Source organism: Vanacampus margaritifer, chromosome 13 (genome assembly GCF_051991255.1).
Source record: "Vanacampus margaritifer isolate UIUO_Vmar chromosome 13, RoL_Vmar_1.0, whole genome shotgun sequence".
In the NCBI taxonomy this organism is placed as follows: domain Eukaryota; kingdom Metazoa; phylum Chordata; class Actinopteri; order Syngnathiformes; family Syngnathidae; genus Vanacampus; species Vanacampus margaritifer.
This window is the reverse complement of record NC_135444.1, coordinates 10,500,928-10,527,279: the sequence shown is the minus strand read 5'-3', so window position 1 is coordinate 10,527,279 and position 26,352 is coordinate 10,500,928. Positions and strand designations below refer to the sequence as shown.

Sequence of the window (26,352 nt, the reverse complement as noted above, 5' to 3'; positions counted from 1 at the left end):
TTGTCTGCTTCTAGCTCTGCTCCCATTTTAAACCGCATTTCCTCGCTAGATGGTGTGCGAGCCACTGGAGAGTACACTTCCCCGCACAGTGGGCTCACAGCATCGACAGAACCCGGGACAACTCAACGCTCGTCCATAGCCGGCTGCGCGGAGCGTGGAAATAAAGCGTTTCTCCTCATTTTCGCCCAGAATTTTTGGCAGACTTGGGAAAGAGCGGCGGCCGCGTCCAGTTGTGACGGACAGAATGATTGCGCTGTCGGATGCTTGCGTTTCTGGTCAGTGGCTAAGTGCGATCCTTCTCAGCCTGGGCTGCCTCCTACCGTCGTGCTTGCCCGCGGGACAAACTGTGGACTATTCCTCCGTGGAAAGTGTGGTCAGCAGGCAAGGCGACACGGCTCTACTCAGGTAAATAAGGGACTAACTTCACTTTTTGCTGGGAGTTCCGCAAAGCTTGGACTCTCACTTTAATTTCCACTCAGTGCTTGTAAACACACGAAAGAGGGCTTTTGCCCCCTCTCCCTACGGGAGGGACAATGGGGTGCTGTTGTGTTTTCCCTCCAAGTCGATCTTGGGGGGGTGCGCCGGCTGCTGAGTATGTTGCCCGTTAACGAGACGCTTGAGCCCGCGACAAGTGCAAGCAAGCTCGGCTCGTTAGCACCGCCGAAGTTTTGACACACGTTGACTTTTCTCAAGAGGTCTTAACAACCTCGATAGATGTCATATTTAATGTGCTTGTTTCTCACTGCATCGTTAGACGTGTTAGGTAATAAGTCCGTTGCAGAGCGTCGTCAATGTTTACGGGAGGTTTAATGGCTCCAAGTCTTTGCGAGTGAATAGAATACAAGAGAATAGAATGCAAACGTGGGTTTTGATGACAACTTTGGGGGTCGTACAGTGTGATGTCGCAGTTTTAAATACGAGGCACAAGAATGGTTGTGCGGTCATGACTCGCTGTCTCCCCCCCTCCCTTCCTCTTCTCCATCCCAAGTTCAACCTCCTCCATCACTTGGGCGACATGCCAGCTGCACAGGTAGCTGTCCTTATGGTATAAAGAGAATACGGGATGATATGGGTGTGGTTTGGTATCAAAAGATACATGACTATTAGATGCAAAAAAAATATTGCCATTACAAAAGAAAAGAGTTTAATCATTTGGAAACAATCGTGGGTGCTCTACACCGGAATATCTATCCTTGGAGGCTGCTTAAAATCTTTGATTGGTTTGAGTATGAATTAATATTCCCCATAGCAATGTTTCAGGTGTCGTTGTAGCATAGATCATTATGCAGGCAATAGCAAAAACAAGTTCTGCATGTTCATGGGGAAACCTTAAAATTATGTTGCAAACCTTACACTTGACAAAAAAAACAAAACACTTCTAAATGAAAATAAAAAAATAAAAAAATTAAATTAGGTCTGCACAATATTGGAAAAACGTGATATGCAACATGGGTGGTGAATGTTGTAATATCAACATTGTTGCGATGTTTAACACGGCCCTTAAGAAATTACATTTTTATTATTATCTAATGGAAGAAACACTTTTTCATGTGGCAAAATAAGATGGATCAATATATTCTTTGCTATTTAATTGTAAATATAGGGATGGGCGAGTACCAATACCAGGTATCCGTAGCGGGCCAATACGTGGACTTATTTCAAGGTATCGGTACTCACAACGGAAGCCGATTTACGATTCAGAACTAAAGGCATACGTGTTTGACAGACGGCCATTACAAGTGGGGTCTTAAAGGAATACAAGACTTATGAAAAAATTAACCAGCTATTCTGTGAAATGGTTGATTTCAACTCTTCCCTGAAAAAAATGGCAATTCATGTTGAGCGATTATGATTTTATAGCACTTTTTTGTGAATATTTTCGCTTTAAGTACAGTATCGGCCATTTTGGACAGTCACGTGATCATCACGCATATATGACATGGCTGCTAATGACAACAAAGACACCAGGAATTATTGCGTCCCACGGCGGACATCAAAGGTGGAATTACGCCCTATAGCAGGGGTGGCCAACCCTGGTCCTCGAGAGCCACAATCCAGCCTGTTTTCCATGTTTCCCTCCTGCAGCGCAGCTGAATCTAATGATCAGCTAATCAGGCAGCTTTGCAGAAGCCTAATAACGATCCTGATCATGAACCAGGTGTGTTAGGGGAGAGAAACATGGAAAACAGGCTGGATTGTGGCTCTCGAGGACCAGGGTTGGCCACCGCTGCCCTATACCAAAAAAGCAGTACAGCCACGGAAGACTCGCCAAAGATTTGTGTCCAGCCGAAAATGGGGATGAAAGTGGCCGATAGGAGGACTCATTCAGCTGGCCGGCTCATAGAAAGTCGGAGTTGGGGACCGTTTACAAGTTACATTTCGCAGAGGCTCAAATTACCCGTCAAGTCACCATTGACATTGTTCACTCTGGAAATGTAAATTGTGGACGATCCATAACTGGACGGTAAACATCCGGTTGACTTTTACTCTGCTATGCCATGCACACTTTTATCCCACCATCACACGGAATGACATGAAACCTGACGGGCTGAGGATTTTACTCTGATGAGAATTGGCGCAGTAATTGAGATAGAAGACGGCCTTTTTCTTGCCTATTACGTCAGCAAACTCCCATTGAAATGAACGAAGGCGGCTTTTGCTTACGCACGGGATACGTCATCACGGTCACGTGACCAGGATAATGGCGTTGCACACGGTATGTTTTTAGTTTGATACTTACTCAGTTTAAAAGAAAATTCAGGGAATAAGACGGCAGAGATATTTGCACTTTTATTCTTTATACACAACGCCTAATCTAATACTAGAAAATGAGTTATTAGTGGTGTGTTCTTTTAAGTTTTCACTCAGAAATAAACACTTCATAAACACTGGATGTATACACTTTAAATCTTTCTCAATCAACACCTCTGGGCTTCTGTTAATGTGTAGGTGGTGATTTTGTCATCAAATCCCCCCTCACCCCAGCTTGTACTTTGCCAATTTGTTGTGTTTTGCCATAAGAGGGACGTTTCTGGGCGTAAAGAACAATGTTTACCCCTCCAGCCAATCACAGAGCGTGGGACGTGTCACTGAAGGCAGGCGTAATGTTGAGGAGAAGAGTGGGGGTTGAGCCATGGGAGGAGTCAGTTTTGAATTGTTTGTTTACAAACAGAAACGGTCAAAACTTAAGACCTCGCCTTTAAGATGTGCAACGCAACCACATATTTCGATTGGGACTTTTTCTGGCCACTGGATTAGTAGTTTTTCATTTTATTTATTTATTTATTTATTTAAATTCATTTTATTGTGTGCGCTATGTAAAATATGTATTTTATGAACAAATTGAAAAAAGATAAATAAAAGAAAACTAACAATGCCATTAATTTCATGCAAGAAAAATGATATATATATTGGGTATTTACTACAGGTCTTTAAAATTATCTGTCATTGTAAAAGTAGTACTTGTATAGGTACTTGGCATTGGTATCGGTGACTACTACAGAATTGAGTTAAGTACTAGTACTGGTATCAGTCTGAAAATAAGTGGTATCTAACATCCCCAATAAAGTTATTTGTATATCAATTTGTATCTCACAAGTCAGATAAAAGCATAACATTCTAAATGAACCTACTGCACGTCTTTGCGATACAGATTGCCCATGCCATGTTCGCGATGATGTTTTGTTTTTTATTTATTAAAAATTCATACATATTCATGTTCGGCGAATGCTTTATGTCTCGAAGCCTCGCAAAAAGACACGGAATGAGAGGGACCGTCTGTACTCACCCAATCCGTGTATTTTTTTCGAAGGCTTCGCGTCATTGCGCAATCGCCAAAAGGTGGGCGTCATCATCAATGGGAAGTGGTGATTAACGGAAGTGCCCAGGTCTGCTAATTAAAATGCAGGCTGGGAGACGAGCGAGATCAGCTGATTTGTTTAATTTTAACTCAGTTTCCAATCACCGTTTAGATTCAATTCTGAGATGTTCAACCACTAAAACTTGGTTTTGGTAGTTCACTTTAAAGGAACTATACACAGCAGCACTGTGGTTCAACGGTTTGCATTGTCTCAGAGGAAAAAAGTTTTGGGATCCAGTATGCATCTGCTTTGGATTTCCTGTCTTTTGTGTGTTGTCCCTTGTTGTTTGGTTACTCAGACCCCAGATTACAATCTAAAAGATGCAAGACTCTTTGAGAGATAGAGCCTAGATTCTCAGAAAATGTGAATTGTTGACTGTCTCTAGTCTAAAGTATGTGCCCACCTAAGTGACAGGTGATCAGTCCAGGGTGTACCGCGCCGTGTCACCTGGGTAGATTCCAGTCACCCCACTAACCCTGAACCGGGTAAGTGGTACTGAAAATTGATGTTTGGAAATTAATACACTTGCTGTAGCAGGTTATTATAAAAAGGCGTGTTCATACAGTACTTGAAATTTCATAGCACCTCTAGATTGTGTGATTCGCGCGGCATACACACCAAACATATGCACAATCTAAGGCAAGCCTCGATTGTATCTTGTTGTACCAATATCAAATATCCGCTGTGATGGCTCAGAGGATGTGAAGGATGTGGAGGGCAAAGCTGCCCCATTTCAATGAATTCTCTAGATGTTGACACGAGGAGATGCTGGGTGTGCACCTGAATACAGAGCAGTTGGACTGTTCAAAGTTACACTCAGGGTTGCTTGTAGTCACCGACGTCTCACACCAACCCCGCCGAATAGATGAAATGTGTTGTAAGGTTATTATCAGTGTTCGGCAATGCATGCAATGTTATCAAAAGGCTGGAGATGCTTTCTAATTGCATGATTTGCTTGGTTCCTCTTCTTAGTTCTTGCCGACTTCTATAGCCAAACATCATCCCTTCTCCTTTCCTGGCTGCGTTGTGGGAGAAGCCTTCAAACTCCCTAGTGTCAATCTGGGGAGGCAAAAGCTTTACCTGAATCCTGATTGTGTTTTGCACCGGAGATACAGTAAGCTCAGTGCTGTGAATCAGCTCAGTTGCCTCCTACCTTCAGAGTAAGTCTCAGCATGTAAATCCCTCCACCAAAGACCCACGGAAAAATCCAGCAAATGGGGAAACACCTTTAATTAGTTAGGTGTCTGTTATTTGTGAAATTGTTTAGAGGAGGCTGTAACCTTACTCATGTGAGGATATCCTTTGCTTGCACCTGTTGCAATAAAAGTATATACCTTCTAAATTGCTCCTCTTTCCTCCCTGGCTTACTTCGTGTTCCATTTTCCGTAATAGCGATACAAGTTGATGTTTTCTTTAACCACATGGGCTCTCTGCTTTTTATCCTTCACATCTTTTCATTGCTCCAAAGCATCTGCCCTAAAAATGTGGATTTTTTTTCATTTCTATTTATTTTTTTAACTTCTGGCCGTTATTGCCAAGAGAACTCTTTGACCATTAAGAAGGCGCCTGGAAGCTGAATGCTGGCTGAAGAAAACGTGAGATCGCTCGCAAACTGACAAAGCCTGGAGCATGCAATTAGTCACTGCCACTGGATTATGGAGTCGATCCCGTGAGGTGCGAGCTCTGTCACGTATTCATTTCCACCACCTTATTCAATTCCGAGCACCGTATTACTGCTGCCCTGATTCATGTTGAAACCATACCCAATGCAATTGTTTTGGGCTTCTTGAAGATGAGGAATGGTCCACATGTGTATCATCACCCTTTTAATCATGTTTGATTACCCCAAAGCTGAGCCTCCAACAAAAGCCCTTGTTGTTTATAATGGCTTGTGCTGATTACACAGCATTTCACCATGCATGAGTGGATCCAAGTTAGGCCCATATGCTGTTTTTTTTTTTAAAAAAAAGTTTTTTTTTTTTTTTTAACATACTCCCTTTGGAGGCTTATTGATTTCTAGTACTTTAGTCACATCATCATTTCCCTTACCCTTCACAGATTTCATGTCATTTTGGATTCAGTTGACTAAACCTTGACTCTTTCTAGTAAATGACTCATCTGGCTACGGATTTGCGATATACAGCCAGATGACGAGTGCGCCCCCACTCCGCTGTCAGCAAACACTCAGTATCAGTGGCAGTCTCTTCCACATGGACAAGCATCTGTAATAGCAAATGTCTATTAATTTAGTCCAACTTAACTCAAATGTGAAGTATGCTGTCAGTAGTTTATAACCAGTGACAACATTGAAATATTATTAGATTGATAATTATCTATGTGGATGATCTTTTTTTGATAATCCAAATATATTCATCTTGTGCAAAGATGCAAAATGCTGTTCACATGACAAAGGCTTTTATTTGCAACAACCATTCATAGCCAATTTATCAAGGTAATTATGACTGTCATAACAATAATGCAGGGACATAGTTGGAAGTTCTACTCACAGTTCATAACATCTAAATCATGCCTATAAACAGTGAAGTCAACCCAAAAATGTTCTTTACAATAATATGTTCTATGCAGCCTCACTAGTCTGAACACGACATTCATTGACTCCCAACCATTTTCACTGAAGAAATCCTCTTCACTCCGACTGTTTTACTGGATTTTGACAGATTTTGCAAGACCCACAGAATATTGTGTTCTATTGCTATAAAAACATAGAACCTACCAAAAGAAAGATTAGTGTCTTCTTTCATCAGGGAAAAAAAAGTTGTTCTGTTTCTGTTTTGCAGTAATTAGCATTAGAATATAACTCAGTTACATCATTATCCACAAATCTATTTTGAACTGTGAGTAAATTATTATTTTTTTCAACATGGCCCTGGTTGATCTCTTTAGCTCTACTACCATTTCTTCAACCATTCTTTGCAGTTGAGAGTCTGCATCAAAGCCTTCTGTATGCTCTAGCATACCCCCCCCCCAAACTCCCCGTATAAATACATCTTTGGGACACTTAAAATATTTTAAATAGAACGTATTTATACGTTTTTGGGAGCAAATGAGTTAGTATTGTGTTCGTGGAATATGAGTTAAGCAGCAAAATCCAGCCGTTTTTATCCATCTCAGTGGGTGGCCATTTTACTATTTTCTGTCGCCAGAAAAGGAAATCAGAGTTGCTCAGGGCTCAAATAATGACCAATCACGGCTCACCTGTTTGCTGAAGCTGAGCCATGATTGGTTGTTACCTGAGCTCTGAGCTACTGTGATGTCATTTTCAGCCGACATATGGCCACTGAGATGGATAAAAACATGAGGATTTTAATCAGAATAGTGTGTTTAAACTCTAGTGGGGCAAAATCTTTGAGTTGACTTCCCCTTTAAAACCGTTTTTTTTATATTACTTGTATTGAGTTGTATTAAGTTTTGTATATCCACCAAGGAAAAACTGTCTTGTAATATTTTCTCTAGCTGTCCATATGTTGGCATTTACCATTGTCATGTTTGGTTTCTGTTTTTGGTTGTGGTTGGTCTTGTTGAGTGTAATCCTGCCCTTCCTCGTGTCAACCAATCCGTGCCCTCAGCCACTTGTGTCTTGCCCCAAGTGTGTCTTGCTGTGTCCTTAGTGTGTGCGTGTGTATATAATCTCCTGTCTCCCCTCTGTCTGGGTTGGATCATTCTGTCACGGTGGGGTGGAGGACCCAAATGCATGGAAGCAGGAGAACCACGGCAGGGATGCATATAATACTGAAAACAATTTATTTAGCAAAAACAAAAACTAAGAGGGGAACTGTGTAAAACTCTAAATAAACAAAACCAACAAAGTTATGAAAAGACCAAAAATCAAAGTAACAACAAAACACCAGAGTGGTGACAGCGACAATGATCCAACCCAGACAGAGATGAGACAGGAGACTATATACACACACACACACACTAACGACACAACAGGACACACCTGGGGCAAGACACAAGTGGCTGAGGGCACGGATTGGTTGACACGAGGAAGGGCAGGATGACACTCAACAAGACCAAGGGAGACACACAACCAAAAACAGAAATCAAACATGACAACCATAATGGTATAATGATGTTTGTGCAGCTAACATCCATTTTAAGTGGTTTATTTATGCCTTACGCCCATCACAATATACTACACCAACAGGAATTATTAAGGCGATTTTTCCTCTCAAAGAGACCAATTTTGAGACTGAGTTGTTTGTTGTTGTCAATAACTATGGTTGAAAAAAAAAAATTCTGCAATTTTATGCACTTATTAATCCAGTGACAATAACCGTGGTTGAAAAAAACAAACAAAACTCAGCAATTTTATGCACTTTAGCACTTTTCATTACAAAACCACAATCAGTTTGGTTAACTAAGGCTACCTTAAGTTACCTACTCCTGGTGCGATGGAGTATGAATATGTGTAAAATTGGTGAATTTGAATGATGATATTACCTGTCAATTATATTGTATCAGACACTCAATTGAAGCAACTCTGTTTAACTCATTGGACACATCTTAGAAGGAGAATAAAATACCAAAAATGCTATTGTTTATTTTCTGCACCGCATTTATTAATGTGACTAGTGTTGCTGTCTGAACAATGTCGCTGTGTTTCCCAGCCCATATGCTCGTTGTCTTCTTCACAACTTGCATCTATTGTGTGAATAGCCGCTTGACCTCCATTTTTAGCAAGTGAAGTGTGAAAAAGCTTTTTAAACTGGCTGGCTAGCTGTATTGTTAGCCGCATGGCGACTCTGTTTCTATCCTGGTGAAACTGCTTACTGAGGTATTCATCACAGATTACTTTTCTAGTAGCCATTTATATTTGATATGCCTTATCCAAATGTGTTACGTTAAAGCTACTATAGACACGTTAAATGTTTGTGTGTGGCACAAATACAAAAATATCAAGGATGCATGTTCTGTATTGAGAGCACAAGCTTTGACGTTGATTAAGATAACGTAAAATCGTTTGACAAATGAACAAGTTATGGCTTATTTTGAATGTGCATTCATTGGTTTTGATGGGAACGTTGCCGCCAACATCGATGTGTGTCATGATGACAGTTGAATCGCTTCTTCTTTTGTGCTCGCTTCTTGAACAGATCAGGAACAAAATAATAGCTTGCCAATCACTGCGTGATAAAAAGTGCATCATGAGTGCATTCACCTTAGCATTAGCAACTAGCTTGCTGCACCATTGATCAGATCACCCCAAAAGTTTTATAATGGGCCAGGGTTGCTGGTCATTCGGGTTTGGTCAGCCTATTTGGTAAGGTCAGGTTTATTTTAAAGTAAGCTATTTCAATTACTCAGAGTTGACCTCCTTTTATGGTGACCCGCTGAAATTGTTCAGACTTGTTTGAAATTATCGTTCAGATTTTGCTGTAATTCATTGTGCATGATTATGCTTCAAGAGGATTGTCATCGTCATGAGGTCACGTGTAAATGTGTTGGGCATCGTTTAATGTGGGCCTACAAATTGTTTCTGCTGTTGGGATTCCTGGTATTTAATCAATAGTCATCCATCTCCTTCCATCTGAGCATGTCACTACCCAACTGAACTTCAATGAATTAACTTCATTTTTGATTAAGATGTGACTGAAATGTCTCCACATGGACCACAAAGCAATTGGAGCTGCTTCATTATCAAGAATAAATAAGGCTTTGGCATTAATCTACAAGATAATAACAGTGGCGACATAACAATAATGAAACAGAATCATGAGCAACTGGGGGTTCAGTATCTTCCTCTACTTTGACAAGTCTGGTCGCGAATTGGGACTGGAATCAGCAATCTCTCAGTTCCTTTTACACTGAAGCTTCCCTTACGTTTTATGTTGTTTTTGTTTTTGTTTGCTTGAAAGGCATTTTCATTAGCATGTTGCTCTAAGCAGGGCTGTCAAAGTCATTTTCATCCTAGGCCACCTCTCAGTTATGGTTTCCCTCAGTGGATCATCTAAATGCATAAATCCCACAGCATATTATTATGTACAGTATATACAATACAATTGCAGCTGTATTTCATTGTTAAATATTTTTAATAGGGATAGATGCCGAATAGGGGTGTTCCATATCATACCTTCTACGATATTACCGGTGTATTTTTTTGGGTGAAATATCGCGAAATTGACGTGATGACGTAATGCGTAACATCATATGTCTTTGTGTCTATTTGGACGTACATGCGTCGCTCGCTGCTGCATATAAACAATGTCGGAGCACGTGAGCCCTTGAGCTGCAGCCAGTTCTGTCGGCAAAGTGATTAGACGCACTCCTTATGAAGAAAAAAAACAGATGGTGGTTGGATAATACTGAAGCGGTCGCATATTGTTTGGCCAAGATAAACAATCCGGCGGTGGTTATTTTACAGTGACCGATAACTCTCCTCATAGTTGACGTGATTTTGTGATGCTAACCGGACACTAAGCTAACGTGCTCTCGACGAGACGGCGTGCGCGTTGCTGTTGCGCAGCGGCGTAAACATGCACATTTGCGTTATTCATCTTTTTTGTTTTTTTTGCCTCTATAACACGAGGATCAACCACACAGGAGAAAATAATGAACTTTCTTGACATATGCAATTTGCCACTGACTTCTGAAGGTTTGTGTTTTATTTGTATTTGCTAAGTAAATGTGCTTTATGTGCTTTAAGCAGTTATATTACAATTAGACCTCGCAGGCCCTTTATTTCAATTTCATTCCATTATGGTTGCTATATTTGCACTTTGTTTACATTTCAATTGTGGTAAAAAAGGTGGCTTAAATATTGTGCTGCAATAAAAGTTATATTATTCCAAACCACCGATCACAAATCTATTGTCCAGTAATTATTCGTCTGAAATATCGTCACCGCAAATTTTTTTTAAATATCGTTATATCATTTTTAGGCCATACCATATCACCCACTCCTAGACGCCAATATTTAGCATTTTGACGACCTTTAAAAAAGGAACAAAAATCTGCTGTCCAATAATGCACCGGATGTATAGCGAACTTTTGCTTTCAAATCATGTTAAACCACGTTAGCAATCCAGCCGCAGCTTGTACTGTAAGTAGCAGAGGCTTGCAAAATAGTGTGCAACAAGCATTCTCCAATACATACTGCGAGTTGATGCGGGCATACAATTTGGGCATCTCTGTTACACTGAGCAGAGCACACGGAAGTGGATGCAAAGACGTAATCAACATGCCATTACCATGATTGGACTCTCAGTAGGGTCCAAATTCTTATAGACTTTATATTGATACTGTGCTATTCTGAAATGTTATTAATAAAGATTGAGAAGATTGGATTAGTTGTAATTGTTTTAAATAAGTACATGAACCCCTTTTCCCCCACATAAGTTGAGTTTTAGACCACTGTTTTAAGCCCTACAAACAAATGACATATAATGTTTTATTTATTCTTAAATTACATTTCCTTTTGGTCACAAAAGATGGAAGCCACCATACCATATATTGTCATATTTCTTCTGTGGAATATGAAAGGCTGTCACTCTGAAAATGATGATTTAGTATATGTCATCTGCATAGTAAATGGATTACTGTGGTAAATGTTTATTGGAGCAAGGTAATTGGAGTGTCTGCATTGGTAATTACAAGTAAATGGAGAAAGAGGCACTAGGGCAAATCAATATCACTATTAACTCTTTCACTGCCAGACGTTTTCAGAAACGGGTTGTCCCCACTGCCAGCCGATTTAAGCATTTTGAGTGATCTTTCAAGGTCCACAGAAAATGTTGTGTTTGGACTATGGAAACACACATACTACCAAATGAAAGATTGGACTCTCAGCTTTGTTTCTACCTTATTCCGTTCCTCAGTAATCAACAATAGAAAATGGTTACTTTCACCGAAATTCTGTTTTGAAACAAAAAATGGAGAAAAAGAGCTTTTTGTGAAACGATGTTATTTCATGCACTCTAGTGAATTGTACACTTCTTTTTGTCCATGAATGATGCCACAAACACCTAAATAGTGCTTTACTTCTGTAAAACGCTTTCACCAACAATGAAAAAGTGTTTTTTGATTGCAAAATACGTTTATTTCCATTCAACAGTGTAACAATTTGACAAAACAATTTCGCAAACTATTTACAAATGTGTGCAACTGTGGTACTACTTACAATTATGTGGATGTTTCAAATACAGTTTTTCCTTTTGTAACGCTCTCCTGCGTACAAGGAGACGCCAGGACTCGCACACAGTTTACTTTCACTTTCGCATTGGTCCGTTTTGCGTGCAAACGCTACACTTTCTTGACGGGCTTTTTTTCCGGGGAATAAAAAGCAAGTAGCAGACTGTACACACTTCCTCCGATGAATATGCATTGGACTCGGGGCACTCTCCGTCGTCCGATCGAACGTCCGCCTGTGCGTGCTCGGTTGCGCTCCGCATTACGACACCGTCATAGCCGCCGTGTCAGCGGTTCCAATTTCGCCGTCAAGCTCGGATTCACCTTCATCATCATCGATGATGATCATCGTCGTCATCAATGTACTATTTTAGCGTTGGCCGATGCCTTTCGTCTTGTAAGTGTAGAGCTGCTTGCAAACGCTCGCCATTGCCCGTTCCCTCCTCCATCTAGCTCCATCTAACGTCTTCTACTGCCGCGTCAATGCTTCCCAACCACGGAGTCACCACCCTCATCTTCATCATCGATGATGATCATCGTCGTCAACAATGTGCTCTTTCAGCGATGCTTTTGGTCTTTGAAAAAAACGGCTCGGGCGTGAGCTCCTCGCGACCGGCCGCCATTTTTCCTTTGTCTTCCATTCTCATCTCCTGCTCGACGCTCTAGCTCCGCCTCTACTGACGCCCACCCGATCTTGTCAAAAGAGAGTCATCGCTGCCCTCTAGGGGCCAAAAATAGTCATTAGGCACAACAGACAGGCTGGAAACTTTCACCAGACATGCGGAAGGGTTTCCTCTACTCGTTTCAAAAAAAAAAATAAATAATCATTGGATGACGTCTTTTGACGTCATTGGCAATGCTCGGTAGGTTTTTACTTGACGTCTTTAAACGTCAGTGGCAGTGAAAGAGTTAATTTAGCCACCTAATGCTGCTATTGCTTATGCAAGTAAGCTTATCTAATGTAAGTCTTTTAAATGCTAAACTTGCTTTTTTCTGAATGAATATTAATTTTGTGTTTCGGAAATAGCAATGATGAATATACAACTTTTTGTGTATGTTGGTACGCTAACTTATACACATTGGATGTTAACTCATTCACTGCCATTGACGGCTATAGATGTCAAAAATTCATTTTAACCATTTCTTTTAGTTTAGCATCCCCCCACACTTTTGTTAACAAGAGTAGGAAAACCTAAAAAAAAAATATTGTACATTTAATTGTGAGTTAACTAGTGAAGTCATGCGATTAATTACGGAAAAAAACACGTCCCTAATTTTTAATAATCTTTTCTTTTTAAAGAAATAAAAAGAAAAAAAAGAAAATATAAAAAATTAGGGGCGTCAGGCGATTACATATTTTAATCAGAATTAATCGCATGACTTCACTAGTTAACTCATGATTAATCACAAATTTTACATCTGTTCTTTTTTCCCCCCTTCTTTTTGAGAGAGCTCAGTATTGTTCATTCGGTAATTTTACCGATTCGACATGTCATCATCATTGCTCTCTCTCTATTTTTATTTTTTTATTTTTTAAATTTTTTATTTTGTATGTGCGTTAGTATGTGCATATGCATGTGTGCGTTTACATCTGTTCTAAATGTACAATAAAAATGTTTTTCTAGGTTTTCATACTCTTGTTAACAAAAGTGTGAACAATTGTTAAACTAATAGAAATAGTTCAAATGAATTTTTGACGTTTATAGCCGTCAATGGCAGTGAATGAGTTAAATTACTGTTACTACTTCTACGATAGCTCACTAAAGTATAACCAAAGTCATGAGGTGAGGAAAATGCAATTTGGAATAACAGCGAGATAATGTGCTTATTGAAGTTTGGGCCTTTTATAATTCTTGTATGAAAATGAAAAGAAGGAGCATTTATCTTTATGCTAATTGAAAGACAGTATAGGAGCTATACATGACATTTTTGATAATACTGTACACTAAATGTATAGCAACTATTCTGCATATAAGTAGGCTTTACACATACACGCTTCATTCGTCTGCATTCTGCGTGACACAGTCACAAATTCCCCGAGGCAGGCAATCACTTTCCAGCTTGCACAGAATTTTCCGTCTTCTCTAAACCAGCCATCTCGTCTTTGGTGAAACTGTGTGGGCCAAGTCTCTTCGCTACAAACCTAAATCCAGGCACTGCCTTTGATTTGAACACAATGCCCCTGCTGTCTTCTTCGCTGCACCATGTGAGGGGAACTTTGATTTCTTTCAAAACTTCACCTGCGTTCTTGCTAGCATACTCGATAATGTAGTAGTCCTCACAATGTGAAGTGGGTAAGCCTGTCATCTTTGTTTCATGGCCATCATTAGTGCAATCTAATTAGTAACGCTTCCCCACCCGCTTCACCCCCAACAAAAACAAAAGCGAAACTACACTTGCAGTACTGTTTGTTATTCCTATTCCGGCCACAAATAACGATCGTTTCCCCGATGGATTATGGTGAACGTCAGCAAGTGAGATACAGGGAGACAAATCAGAAATAAGACGACAACAGGCTGTGTGCCAACATTGCAAACAAAGTGTTTTGTAACACCCATTTGTAGTTAAGAGTCAAACAGCTAAAATTGTACGTCTGAGAGCTCTCCAGCAGTGAATAGCTGCCTGTGAGTAAGTAGCCAGTGTTCAAACACAGACAAACTGATACCTTTCAGAAGAGTAATTTAATAGCCAATGTGGGCACAAAGTCAAGGCAGAATTGCACGGCGAGTATTGCTGCATACATAAAAGTACAAGTGCAAAGAAAAGCTAAGTCATTCCTTTATCTGTATAATGTTGACGTGCAACCATTCATCAACTATTAATCAATTGTCAAATTAAGCGGTAATAATTTTTGCGGACCAAACCAGTAAATGAATCATATTTATTTAATGTTTGTTTGTTTTTCTGCACTATCAATTTGAAAACAATGTCCTGTTTTTTTTAATTTATATAAAGGGATAGAAATCAAACTGATTCATCTATTAATCAATGCATAAAATCATCTTATTTGGGCAAAGTTTAATGACTAATTAGTAATTATGTGACTAGGCAGTTCTCTACAACTGTAATATGGTTAAAACATTCCCCACTCTTTGCCTGTGCTGGTAATGAAAGCATATTTTCCAGCAAACAGGTGCCAGAAAAATCATCAGTCTGGGCTGTGCAATATTAAAATATCATACCCAACCCCTTAATTTCAAAGGTCAGTAAGTGACTGCCTGACCCCACTTGTAAAATCAGAACAAAACAAATTAATATAGAAAGGTTATCTTAATGGTCCAATCTAGGGCTGTGCAATTAATCGAAAATTAATTACAATTTCAATTATTACAAAATCAGAATAATTGTAAAAAAAAGAAGAAAAAAAAGATTATTAATACACGTTTTTTAGTTGTTTAAATATATATATTTGCACCTTTTTTAAATTCTAAAACAACTTATTTAATAAATTTAGTTTTATCCAAAAGGAACTTGCATAATTAACACTAATTATCATTTTTATTAAAAAAAATTTGTCCCAAAAAATATGTAAATGATCGTTCTACTGTATGCTACAAAATTGAAATGTTGCTGTATTAACTGTATGATGAATAAATGTCAAGAACAATAAATGATTCCATATTTAGTCCATTCTGACCAAACAATTTGACTTTGTCCAAAAAGCCTGAAACGTCATATATCAATTTATTTCTTCTCTTCTGGTATGATTTCTTGTTTGTCATAGTGAATTTGGTCTGAACACTAAAATATTTTACAAAAAATGAAAATGGATTTTTGGGAAACCGTATGAAAGCTGCCTCTGGTGCAGTGCTGCCTTGTTTTGCCATCTGTTCTTTGCAGCTATGGGCGTACATCACAATGCATTAACATTAAAGAGGTGTCTGACAAGCTGTTATGTTTTCTTTATGAGTTTTTTTTTTTCTTGGCCTCACAACAGGTAGCAAGATTCTGTCACCGCAATGCTTCACTTAACTGACAAGTCTTTTCTAGTTCATCTGAATACTATGCGAATATACTTGTTTGTTCATGTTACAAAACAAAATACAGATGTATAAGAAAGCTTTTGATTTTCATATGCATCTCTAATGTTAAAGTGTTTGTCAATGTAGATAAAAGAGCGATCATAAACTTTATATTATATAAGATGTGTTTTGTATGATTTCTGTCTTAAATCTACTGTATCGGTGTGTTTGAGCTCAAGGTAAGTAAACTAAGCCGTATGGAGGCATAGTTCAAGTAAACATTTTTTTAGTATTTCCCCTCAAATTGAAGACGCCCTTGTAGAAGTGACTCTCCAGGGCAATTCAAATGAATGCTTTATTTTTTATTTTTCCGTCAATTCAAATGCACAAGTCTTCGATGTCTATTTATCAGCTAGTTTGCTAACCCCCCCCCGCCCCCTCCCCACACACACACATCTATATACTTTTATCATCTTATGATTAATAATGGGATTGTGTACAGCTGCATGAATTATTCATGCTCGCATTGCTTTGTAGAGATTTAGAACGAAAAATGAATATTTTCCATTAAAAGCAAAGCATTGAGCAGCTAATGAACAAGCAAGCCTGTCAAAGGAAGGACAGCAATGTTCTGAGATTGTCCTCAAGAGAGCCTGTGCAAACCCACATGAGAGCCCAAATTCTAAAGCTTCTGTACATATCTCCACCTGCTCCTCGATGGAAATTGTAAAGATTTTCCTTGGGATATCACAAGTTGAAGCCTTTCCTAGTTTGCTTTGCTACTGGCGAAGTGACAGGTCCTAATGATGCAGCCTGGAGACCCTTAACATGTTTTGAAATTGCGTAGCGATAACAGCGGCAGAAAAGGCTAAGAGAGAATCAAACGTGAGAAAGGAAAATATTTTGCCAGATTTTCTGGTTAGTTGAAATTGTGGCTAGCCAAATTGTACTTATTTGCATAGATAGCGTTTATTATTTATAGACGCACCACCACCATCACTTGTGCGTAAAATGGTGACATCCAGGTCAATTTCTTGCACAACTTGTATTGCTTAGAAAAATTACAATTTGCTCTTTTTTGAATGACAGGTCCATAGAATGACCTTATTAACAAATTTCATGTAAATTTAAATTTAAGGATTAAAGGATGCAAGTTTATTCTTTCCGATGTGTAATGAATAGCGAAACCGTTGTTACTTGTGTACAACTGCTGTAAATGGTTAGTTCTTAACTCTTTCACTCCCAGCTATTTTCACTGAAGCAACCCCCTTTGTTCCCAGCTCTTTTACTGGATTTTGACTGATTTTGCAAGGCCCACAGAATATTGTGTTCCATTGCTATAAAAACATGGAACCTACCAAAAGAAAGATTAGAGTCTCTTCTTTCATCAGGAAAAAAAAGTATAGCTAAGTCATACCTGCCAACTACTACGGTTTTGCCGTAATGAGTACGGTTTTCTTGAACCCATTACGGTGTTACGGTTGCATTACAAAAACTACGGTTTTCCCCTTGAAAAAAAAAAAATTAAAATCGTAAATAAAGAATGAAAAACATTCCACCACGAGATCGCGAAGTACAGACGCTCCCCAACATACGAACGAGTTCCGTTCCGAGCGGTCGTTCGTAAGTTGCTTCAGCGCTATATTTTGTATTATAATTTATGTTTAAAGCCTATATAAGTATATTGAAGGTTTATATAAGTATGTTTAAGGCTCGTATACAAATAAACGGCATTGGTTTGTACTGAAAAAAACTTTTAATAAAATAGAGAGAATACGTACAGTACAGTGCAATGTTAGAGAGAGAACGAGAGACACTTAATGGAAGAACACGTCGGAAGAAGTTGAGGGTCGAGGAGAAGAAGATGCGGGTTGGCGAGTATCTCCCTTGGAGGATTTATTCGAAACTGGCCGAAAGAAGCGATCCAACGACGACTGCACAGCTTCCTTTTTTTTCTTCATAAATGACGCGGTAGCACTGTGTGGCATCATTTATTTGATTTGCAACCTTTGGGCAAGGTTCGATGTTTGGGTCTTGCTGCTCGAAGAGTGCGAGGGCTTTATCTATCAGCGAAAACCCCTCCGCCAACAGTTTCGCCTCGAATTTCTTCACGGGGGGAAGTGTTTCTTCCTCCTCCTCCTCGACACGTTGCAGAGCCTCCAATGAGCTCTCACAGCGCCAAGCGGCGGTATTAGCGGCGGAAAGAAGCACTACGCGCAATACAAAATCTTAACTTACAGCATCTCTTTACGGACATTTTTCGACATGTACTGTACGCGCAGACATGTTCGTATGTACCGTTGTTCGGAACTCGAAAGTTCGTAAGTAGGGGAGCGTCTGTACCATTTCAAACAAAGGCTATCGGTACTGCCAGTCGTCTGCGCATGCGCGAGGTTTATTTTTAGCTCAATTGGCTCAATTAGAGCACTGCAATTGTTTAATCGGCAGCGAGAAGGAACCGAGATATAGGTGCTTTGAATAGATTATGGAATCTACCGGAGAAAAAGTGCAGAAAATTGTGAAACCGAAACGGAAATTACAGTGCTTTCGTGAAGAATATTCCAAAGCTTTCCCTGGAGTAATCATCAGATCGAGAAAAGGTGAAAATTATGCGAACTGCACACTGTGTAGACAAGACTTTTCTGTGGGTCATGGAGGAATTAGCGACGTTAATGACCACGTGGGAACGAAAAAACACAAATCAAATGCCAATGACAGTAATTCCAGCGGCAAAATCTCCACTTTTTTTGTCGCCCCAACCGATTCTTTGGACGTCATAAATGCCGAAGTGTTATTTACTGAAGCGATCATTGAACATGGTGTTCCAATCGCTATGGCCGACCACATGGGACCGCTTGAATGTTTCCCGATTCTAAGATCGCTAAAAAATATGGTTGTGGGAGAACGAAAACTTCGAACATCATTCAGTGCCTTGGTGAAGAATCATCACAAAGCATCGTCGATGTCATCAAATCTTCGCCTTTTAGCATGTCTACTGATGGAAGTACAGACTACGACGATGTAAAACTTTATCCAATTTGTGTACGATACTTCGATAACCAAACAGGAAAAGTTCTGTCAGTGCTTCTTTCGTTGAGAGAATGCAACACGGCATCGACGGGCGAGAACATTTTTAAGATTATTGAAAAAGAAATGAACTCGAACAACATTCCCTGGGATAATTTAGTGTGTTTTGCTGCCGACAACGCCGCTGTTATGCTTGGATCCAAGAAAGGAGTCGCGTCCTTCATCACAGAAAAATCTCCGTCAGCATACATCGCAGGTAATTGACTATGCAATTTATTCAAAATTATTATTATTTCTTATCTATGTGCCTATTACGAAAACGCTGCAAGCTGATTAATTTATGGTATCAAATATATCACTTGAAAATACAATTTTCCATAGTTTCTTTTCAATTTTTGCAATTAATTTGCAGGTTGTTCCTGTCATCTCATCCACTTGGCTGTTCAGAGAGGGGCGAAGCAATTACCAGTGAAGCTAGATGATCTGCTTGTGGACGTGTTCTACTACTTGGAGAAGAGCAGCAAACGCAAGCAGGCACTCCGACAGTTCCAAGAAGAGGAAGGTCTACCCAAGGCCAAGATCCTGAAGCATGTGTCAACAAGATGGCTGTCCCTGGAGCATTGCTTGGACCGACTCCTTCAGCAGTGGACGGCTCTCATCAAGTTCTTTGAGGCGGAGGTGGGTCATGAGAAGAAGTCCAGCATGCCATCCAGCAGAGGAAGAAAGAGGCCCTACACTCCTGATGTGAAGAAGTCGGAGGAGAAGAAAAGGAAGCTTGACACGGCCGCTCCTCAGGCAACAGATGAGAAAGCAGACTCCTCCAAGACCTTCGACTTGGCCAGGTACATGTTCAAGGAGAAGGAAATGGCGGACAAGTCTAAGAAGGTGAAGGAGAAGAAGAAAGAAGATGACACCAAAACCAGCAGCAGCAAAGCCAGCCTTATCCTCACCAAGATGAGTGACAAGAACACTTTGTTGTATGCCCATTTCTTGATGGCAGTCTTGCCAATCTTCAACGAGACCAACACCTTCCTCCAAAAAGATGAACCCTGCGTGCATCTCTTGCACCATGTGCTCTCGACTCAGTTCAGGAAGCTCATCATGCGCTTAATGAAGCCAAAGGTCATCATCGCTGCCAGTGACATCACAAAGGTGAACTTTAAGGACCGGGCCAACCAGAAGGACGATGAGGATCTCTTCATCGGAACCAACTGCAGGGACTATGTGGCTGAACATGCAAAGGAATGTGACCTCACCACTTTCTTTTCCAGTGTCAGGGCATTCTACAGCAGCACATGCAGCTACATGATCAGGGCATTTCCCTTTGGGGATGAAGTTCTGGTGAATGCCCGGATTCTGGATATCAGCTACAGGCAGGACTGCAAGTTCCGCCAGGTGAGATTCTTTGCTGAGAGGTACCCTCACCTCCTGACCAAGGATGACAAGAGGAGTCTGGAAGAGGAGTTCCTCGTATACCAGTGCGATCCACTCACCCCTGCCGTCACAGAAGCTGAGCGAGTGGACACAGCGTGGAACGAGCTCTCTAAACTCAAGGACCCAGCCACTGGCAAGGCCAAGTTTGGAGCCCTCTTCAAAGTGGCCAAGTCTGTGTTGGTGATTTATCACAGCAACGCAGACTGTGAACGGATCTTCAGTCATGTCAAAAAGAACAAGACAGAGTTCCGGGCAAGTCTATCGACCAAAGTGCTTGGCAGCCTGATGACGAGGAAAATGATGATGACATCATCTGGATACAAGTGCCACAGTGACCCATTCGAAAGACCAGTTGAAAAAATGAAAACGATGCACAATGGAGAACAAATAATGCTTAGGCTGTAGCTTGTATAACATGGAGAACATTTGGATATCATTCATTTATGAGGGTTTTCTATGACTTTGTTATATTAAATAAATTGTTGAGCTTTAAAGAACTTTCTTTTGATTATTTCCATCAGTACAGTTAAGGTAAATTGACAGTAAACATGAGGTTGTGATTGTGAAAAAAATGTAAAATTTGTTACTTCTTAGCTGCATTTTAAGCCCTGAAAATGCTAAAAATCCTTTGGCTTCAGGGGGGCTTCACCCCCCTGAACCCCCCACCGGACGTCGACATGCGGCCCCTGGACCCTAGCTACTAGGCTTTTTCACTTTCAAAAGTTGGCAGGTATGCTAAGTTCCATCATTATTCACGAATCTGTTTAAAACAGTGGGGAAACGAGCTTTTTGCAACATGGCCCTGGTTGATCTCTTATACTCTGCTGCCACCTGCTCAAATTTTTTTCTAATAACTACCATTTCTTTAAGCGTCCTCTTCAGATCAGAGGCTGCTTCAAAGCCTTCTGTATGCTCTAGCATAAAAAAACAACAACATAAAAAAAATGTATGTTGATAAAATATGTTTTTGGGACCATGGTAAAAAATAGAACGTTTTATACATTTTTGGGAGTAAATGAGTTAAACTGGGTTCGATCGAACCCCAGGGGTTCAGTGAGTATGCCTCAGGGGTTCAGTGGAGGTCAAGATACACACGTGACTCAAATGTTGCCTGATGATATGCCCCCCTTGGCCATCATTGGCTGCAGTTCTTCACATTGCTGCAGGACATTTGGTGCGCTCAATAGTCGATGGCTGTTGTGATCGTATGTCATGAGATTTCTTTATTACTGTAATCCCTTCATACTATGTTGAGAAAAAAATGCTTGGATGAATATGTGCAATATGAATTCACATATTTCATGGAACATATGGTGTTCTGCAGGGTTCAATTCTGGGGCCTATGATGTTTTAATTGCATCTGCTGCCCCTGGGTTCCATCTTAAGAAAACAGCAGTGGTTGTTCTAAGTGCTATAGAGTTGAGTTGGGTGAGTCAGCGTCCTAACTGCATGATTTGCAGCATCCTACCTATGTGATAGATTTGAAAAAATAAAACAATAAAGAAGGGTTCAATGAATGCCCATACAGTAGGAAACTGGTGATTGTCAGTACTTCTAACAAGTTTATGAACCACTGGGTTAGAGTACATAAAGGTATAAATAATCAGCCATGTGACCAACTATTTTGACCGATGCTTGGATTTAATTGGCCGGATGATTAATTGTTCGGGCCCTACTAGTAATCATCCTGTAAGGCTATGTGTGCCGATCAGTTGTGCCTCAGCACATCTAAAATTTCTGAACATTTGCCCTTTATTTGAAACCAGAGAACACACACCACCGCAGTTAATGGAATCCTTTCCAAACATATGGTTTGCAACTGTCGTAGGGGCCTGCATTGCAGCGCATAACTGCGTGGATTCATGCATGATGTGAACATGGTGTGTTGTTCATAAAACACTTTGAAAGGATACAGGCCCTCTATTTGCACCGCAAGCCCTAAATGGATTAAAGATCCCGAGGTTGTCAGTTCAAATGTGGAAACAGCCGAGACCGCTGACGTGTCCTTGAGCGAGACATTAAATCAAAATTGTGTCTGTTCCTATCTGTCGTCATAAGCATTACACACATATCACTGCTTACATTATGAGTCACCTTCAATGAAGACTGGAGAAACAAACAAAGTAATCCACAGATAGCATTGTGAACCAGAGCACAGTCCTATGGGATATCACCAGGCTTTGGTCTGGACTCTGTGGTTGTTTACAAACTTTCTTGTAATGTATTCTGTACGTGCACAGAAACCTGATAGTTATTGTGTTACAAAGATATTTGCAGCCGGTGCTGCCCACCTTATTTCTCACCTAATGCGCTCTACATGGTGAACAGAAGTTACAGAACCCCCCCCAGTGCGGCTGACATGGTAGCATGCTTGTGAGTAGTGCTTAATCAGAAGAGTGTAGCTCACACACGTCTGTCTGCGTGGGTGGTTTGCTTGGAGCTGGACCTCGCATACGCAGGGTCGGGAATTTGTGGGGTTGCCCAATTAGTGCAAAAATGTGAAGCAGTGTGAGAGTACATCAGCAGTGACGAGTGCACCAGAGGAGACGTGTCATCAATCATAACACCGGCTCCCAGCTAGCAGCAACCGTTTTCTTCCACAAGGAGGGAAAAGGAGGAGCCAATTTAGACAACGTTTGATCTGACCTAGCTCGGGACAGTGACTGCTGATTATTAATTAACCTATTTAAGTTTTGCATTGGATCAATGCTGCAATATTATTTACTGGGTGATGAATCTTAATAATTGTCAGTACCTTCACTAAGTGCAGCATAAATTATGTATTGATAGCGATCATGTTTATTCATTGTGTATTTATCAGATTTGTGCGAAAAACTACTTACCAAACACTTAGTTCTTTCCCACGATTAGCACTGTATGTTGAACCTGTAATTTAATTTCTTTAATGTTTAAAAGCACTTAAGCATCAGAATGTTTATAAATAGGATGAATGAAAGTTTTTGCCATCACCTATGTATCTTTTCTTATTAAAAAAACAAAAAAACTGTAAACAGGCTGCAGCGTGGAATGTACATACAGATAAAATAACAAATTCGTCATTAACCCTATAACGGCACATAATTGGAGGTCTTCTGCACGATATTGTGTGATATCGGTATTTTGCCCAACCCCTCTTGAAAGTAGCATGAGCATATCGGCGCGTCTTTTGATTGTCAAGAGAGGAGATTTGAGGTTAAAATCGTGGAAATTCTCCTGCAATAATTACACAAAAGGAATAATTAAACTCTCTTAAAACATTGACTACCGTGTATAGCCAAAACACTGTGCCCTCCATTGTTGCCAAAAGTGATTAAACACGCATCACCGAGCTGAGACATTCCAGTGAGTATCATGCGCCTTCATTATAATAAACACAGGCACATCGTTCACTATGGTTGCATTAGAGTTAATCCAACATTGACTGTGTTGCTAACATGACTACTAGTGCACGCAATTTTCATCACGATTCAACATTGGTTCGATTTCAAAGTGGAACGATTCGGTTCCAGTCATTGGGATTGTGATTCGATTTGATATGGTACAACTCAGTTCAAGAGGGTTTAATGCAATGAGTTTTTGTTGTCATTTTACATACATGCCATTTGCTTCATAAAATATATTTCTGCAATAAAAGACAATTTGATACGTATCTCGATATATGTTAAAGCCGAACGATTTGGTTCAATTCGATGCCCATGCATCTTTTAAATCAAAACAGATATTTATAGTGTCAATATAGGTACGGATTGCTGTTTTGGGGTGTTTATGAAATTCTGATTTATTGATTTATTTTATAAATCAAAACAGTCCCAGTAAAACTATAGATACAAGGAATAGTTCATCAACATTTAATGACATTTCTACCGAGGCTGCCAAATCATTAAAGGTAAAGGTAAGTATGTAATCTGTATACAATGTTTTTCTTTTCATTCTGAATGAGCTTGATATACATGTTTCATGAAGTATGACAAAAAAAAAGAAAAAGAAAAAGAAAACAACTGTTCCTGCTGTTGATGCTTCGCATGACTCTTCAGAGAACATTTTCTGAAATTGGGTACTTAGCATGAATGAGTAAGTAGTTCATCTACATATCAAATGCAGAATGTTTTAAAAAATGTATGAAAGATCTAAGTTATGATTTCCTTTCTTTCTTTGTATGGGTTCTTTTGTTCATTATTGGCCATATGCTCTCCAGCTTGATACGGTCGTGTGTAACATACTTTAAGGTAATATCTCCCTCAGGAGTCATGCATTAGTATAATAAGGAACGGTCACAGAAGCTGCCCTCACAATGGGACACAAGCTCTGGCTGCGAGAATTTAATGTGATGATTATGCTTTTTCCACTGCAGTTATTTCTTAATATGACCTTTAGCACACACACATGGGCAGTAATGTCAGGACCAGGTATGCAAACACAATGACTCGTGATTCACTGTCCAACCGCCTGACATGCACCCATCATAAAACAGTCATCAACATTAGCTGAATAGTGTGATTAGGTTTTCGTCCCTCCATTAGAGCGATATTGCATCACTCACAAATCATCCTCAACAACGTTATCTCGATGTTAATATCCATATGGCATATGTGGCTGCATTGTACACCAGTAGAGGTATAAAGGGTCATTGCTTCTGTGGCGATGTTCCTAACGAGGGAAAAGAACATTGCATTACGTGACAGTATTTACCAAAGCTGACCAGGTTTCTATGTCTATAAGGAAAAGGTTCAGCAGTTAGTTATATTCAAAATTCATCAGCTTCATGTTGTTGAGGGTCTTCTGCTCAGGTTTCGTTATAACTGTTTTGATTTAGCTATAACTGTTTTAGTTTAGTCATAACTGTTTAGATTTAGTCATAACTATTTTAATTTCCTCAGTAGAGCTTGGTGAGTGTTTGAATGAGGTCTGGGGGCCTCCTCTATTTCCACAACAATAGACCATTTGTCTGTGGTTGAAGTCAATGTGTTAATATGATTTCTTTGTAAGTCTTATCTTATGCAAGGTGACGTCAGTTCTGAGACCTACTATATTTCCACATCAAAGGGCCATTTGTCAATGTGTATTGAATGATGTCTGTCTTAGCTGAGGGCAGTGGGGGGGGGGGGGGGGGGGTTATGATACTGCCTTTCAAGATAGTATAAGAATGCTGTGAGTCTGCTGTAACTACACACTTGCGGGAGGACTGCAGCCATTTGTCTGTAAACTTGCTTGTGTCCGGAATATTCTGTAAAATAAACCCTTCGAAGGACCTGTTCACCGATCTCCAGTCTGTATTCAGAAAATTAACATTCTCTCTACCCGAACAACAACGAACACGCGGAAGACAAAGATAGTCTTCTAACAATGTATACAGTTAAGAATCATGATTCTCTAGAATGATAGCACTCAAATTTACCATGAACTGAATAGGAGTCATGTCCAAAGCAACACAACTGGCAACTACAGTAAAACCCCCTGCCAACTGTCTAAGGCCTGGTTAAATAGGAATGTAGTAATTGCTGTCAAGGAAGTACAAGATCTACCAAGTTGCTATATACTTCCATTTTCCTATGTCAAGTCAGGTATTGTTTGGACAGAAAGATGTCAGACAATCAGCATTGTACAGGTCATGCCATCTTCATAAGCTTATTTATTCCCTTGATCATGGTTGATCATGGACAGTGGAGCAGTATGGCAAAACTACCACCAGGCAAGAGGTTTTTTCTTGTTGCACATCTGCTTCACAGTTCTGAGGTCATGGGCTCAATTACGGGCACTGGCCTTCTTTTGCGGAGTTTGCGTGATCCTGTCACATTACAAAAACGTGTAGGGTAGGTTTAATGAAGACTCTGAATTGTCCATAAATGTGAATGTGAGTTTCAATGGCTGTTTGTCTCTGTGTGACCATTTAAGGGTAAACCCCGCTTCTTACCCAAAGGCAG

General features: G+C 40.0%; 1 protein-coding gene across 2 annotated transcripts in view; it reads left to right on the top strand.

The window, feature by feature from the left end:
* Window positions 1–39: 39 nt before the first annotated feature.
* Window positions 40–26,352, top strand: part of negr1 (neuronal growth regulator 1) — a 161,043-nt gene continuing 134,730 nt past the window's right edge. For both annotated transcript variants that reach the window (XM_077584275.1, XM_077584274.1), the window contains exon 1: window positions 40–405. In XM_077584275.1, coding sequence (XP_077440401.1) covers window positions 245–405 — 161 coding nt within the window. In that variant the 5' untranslated portion in view covers window positions 40–244. The remainder of the gene's footprint in view (window positions 406–26,352) is intronic.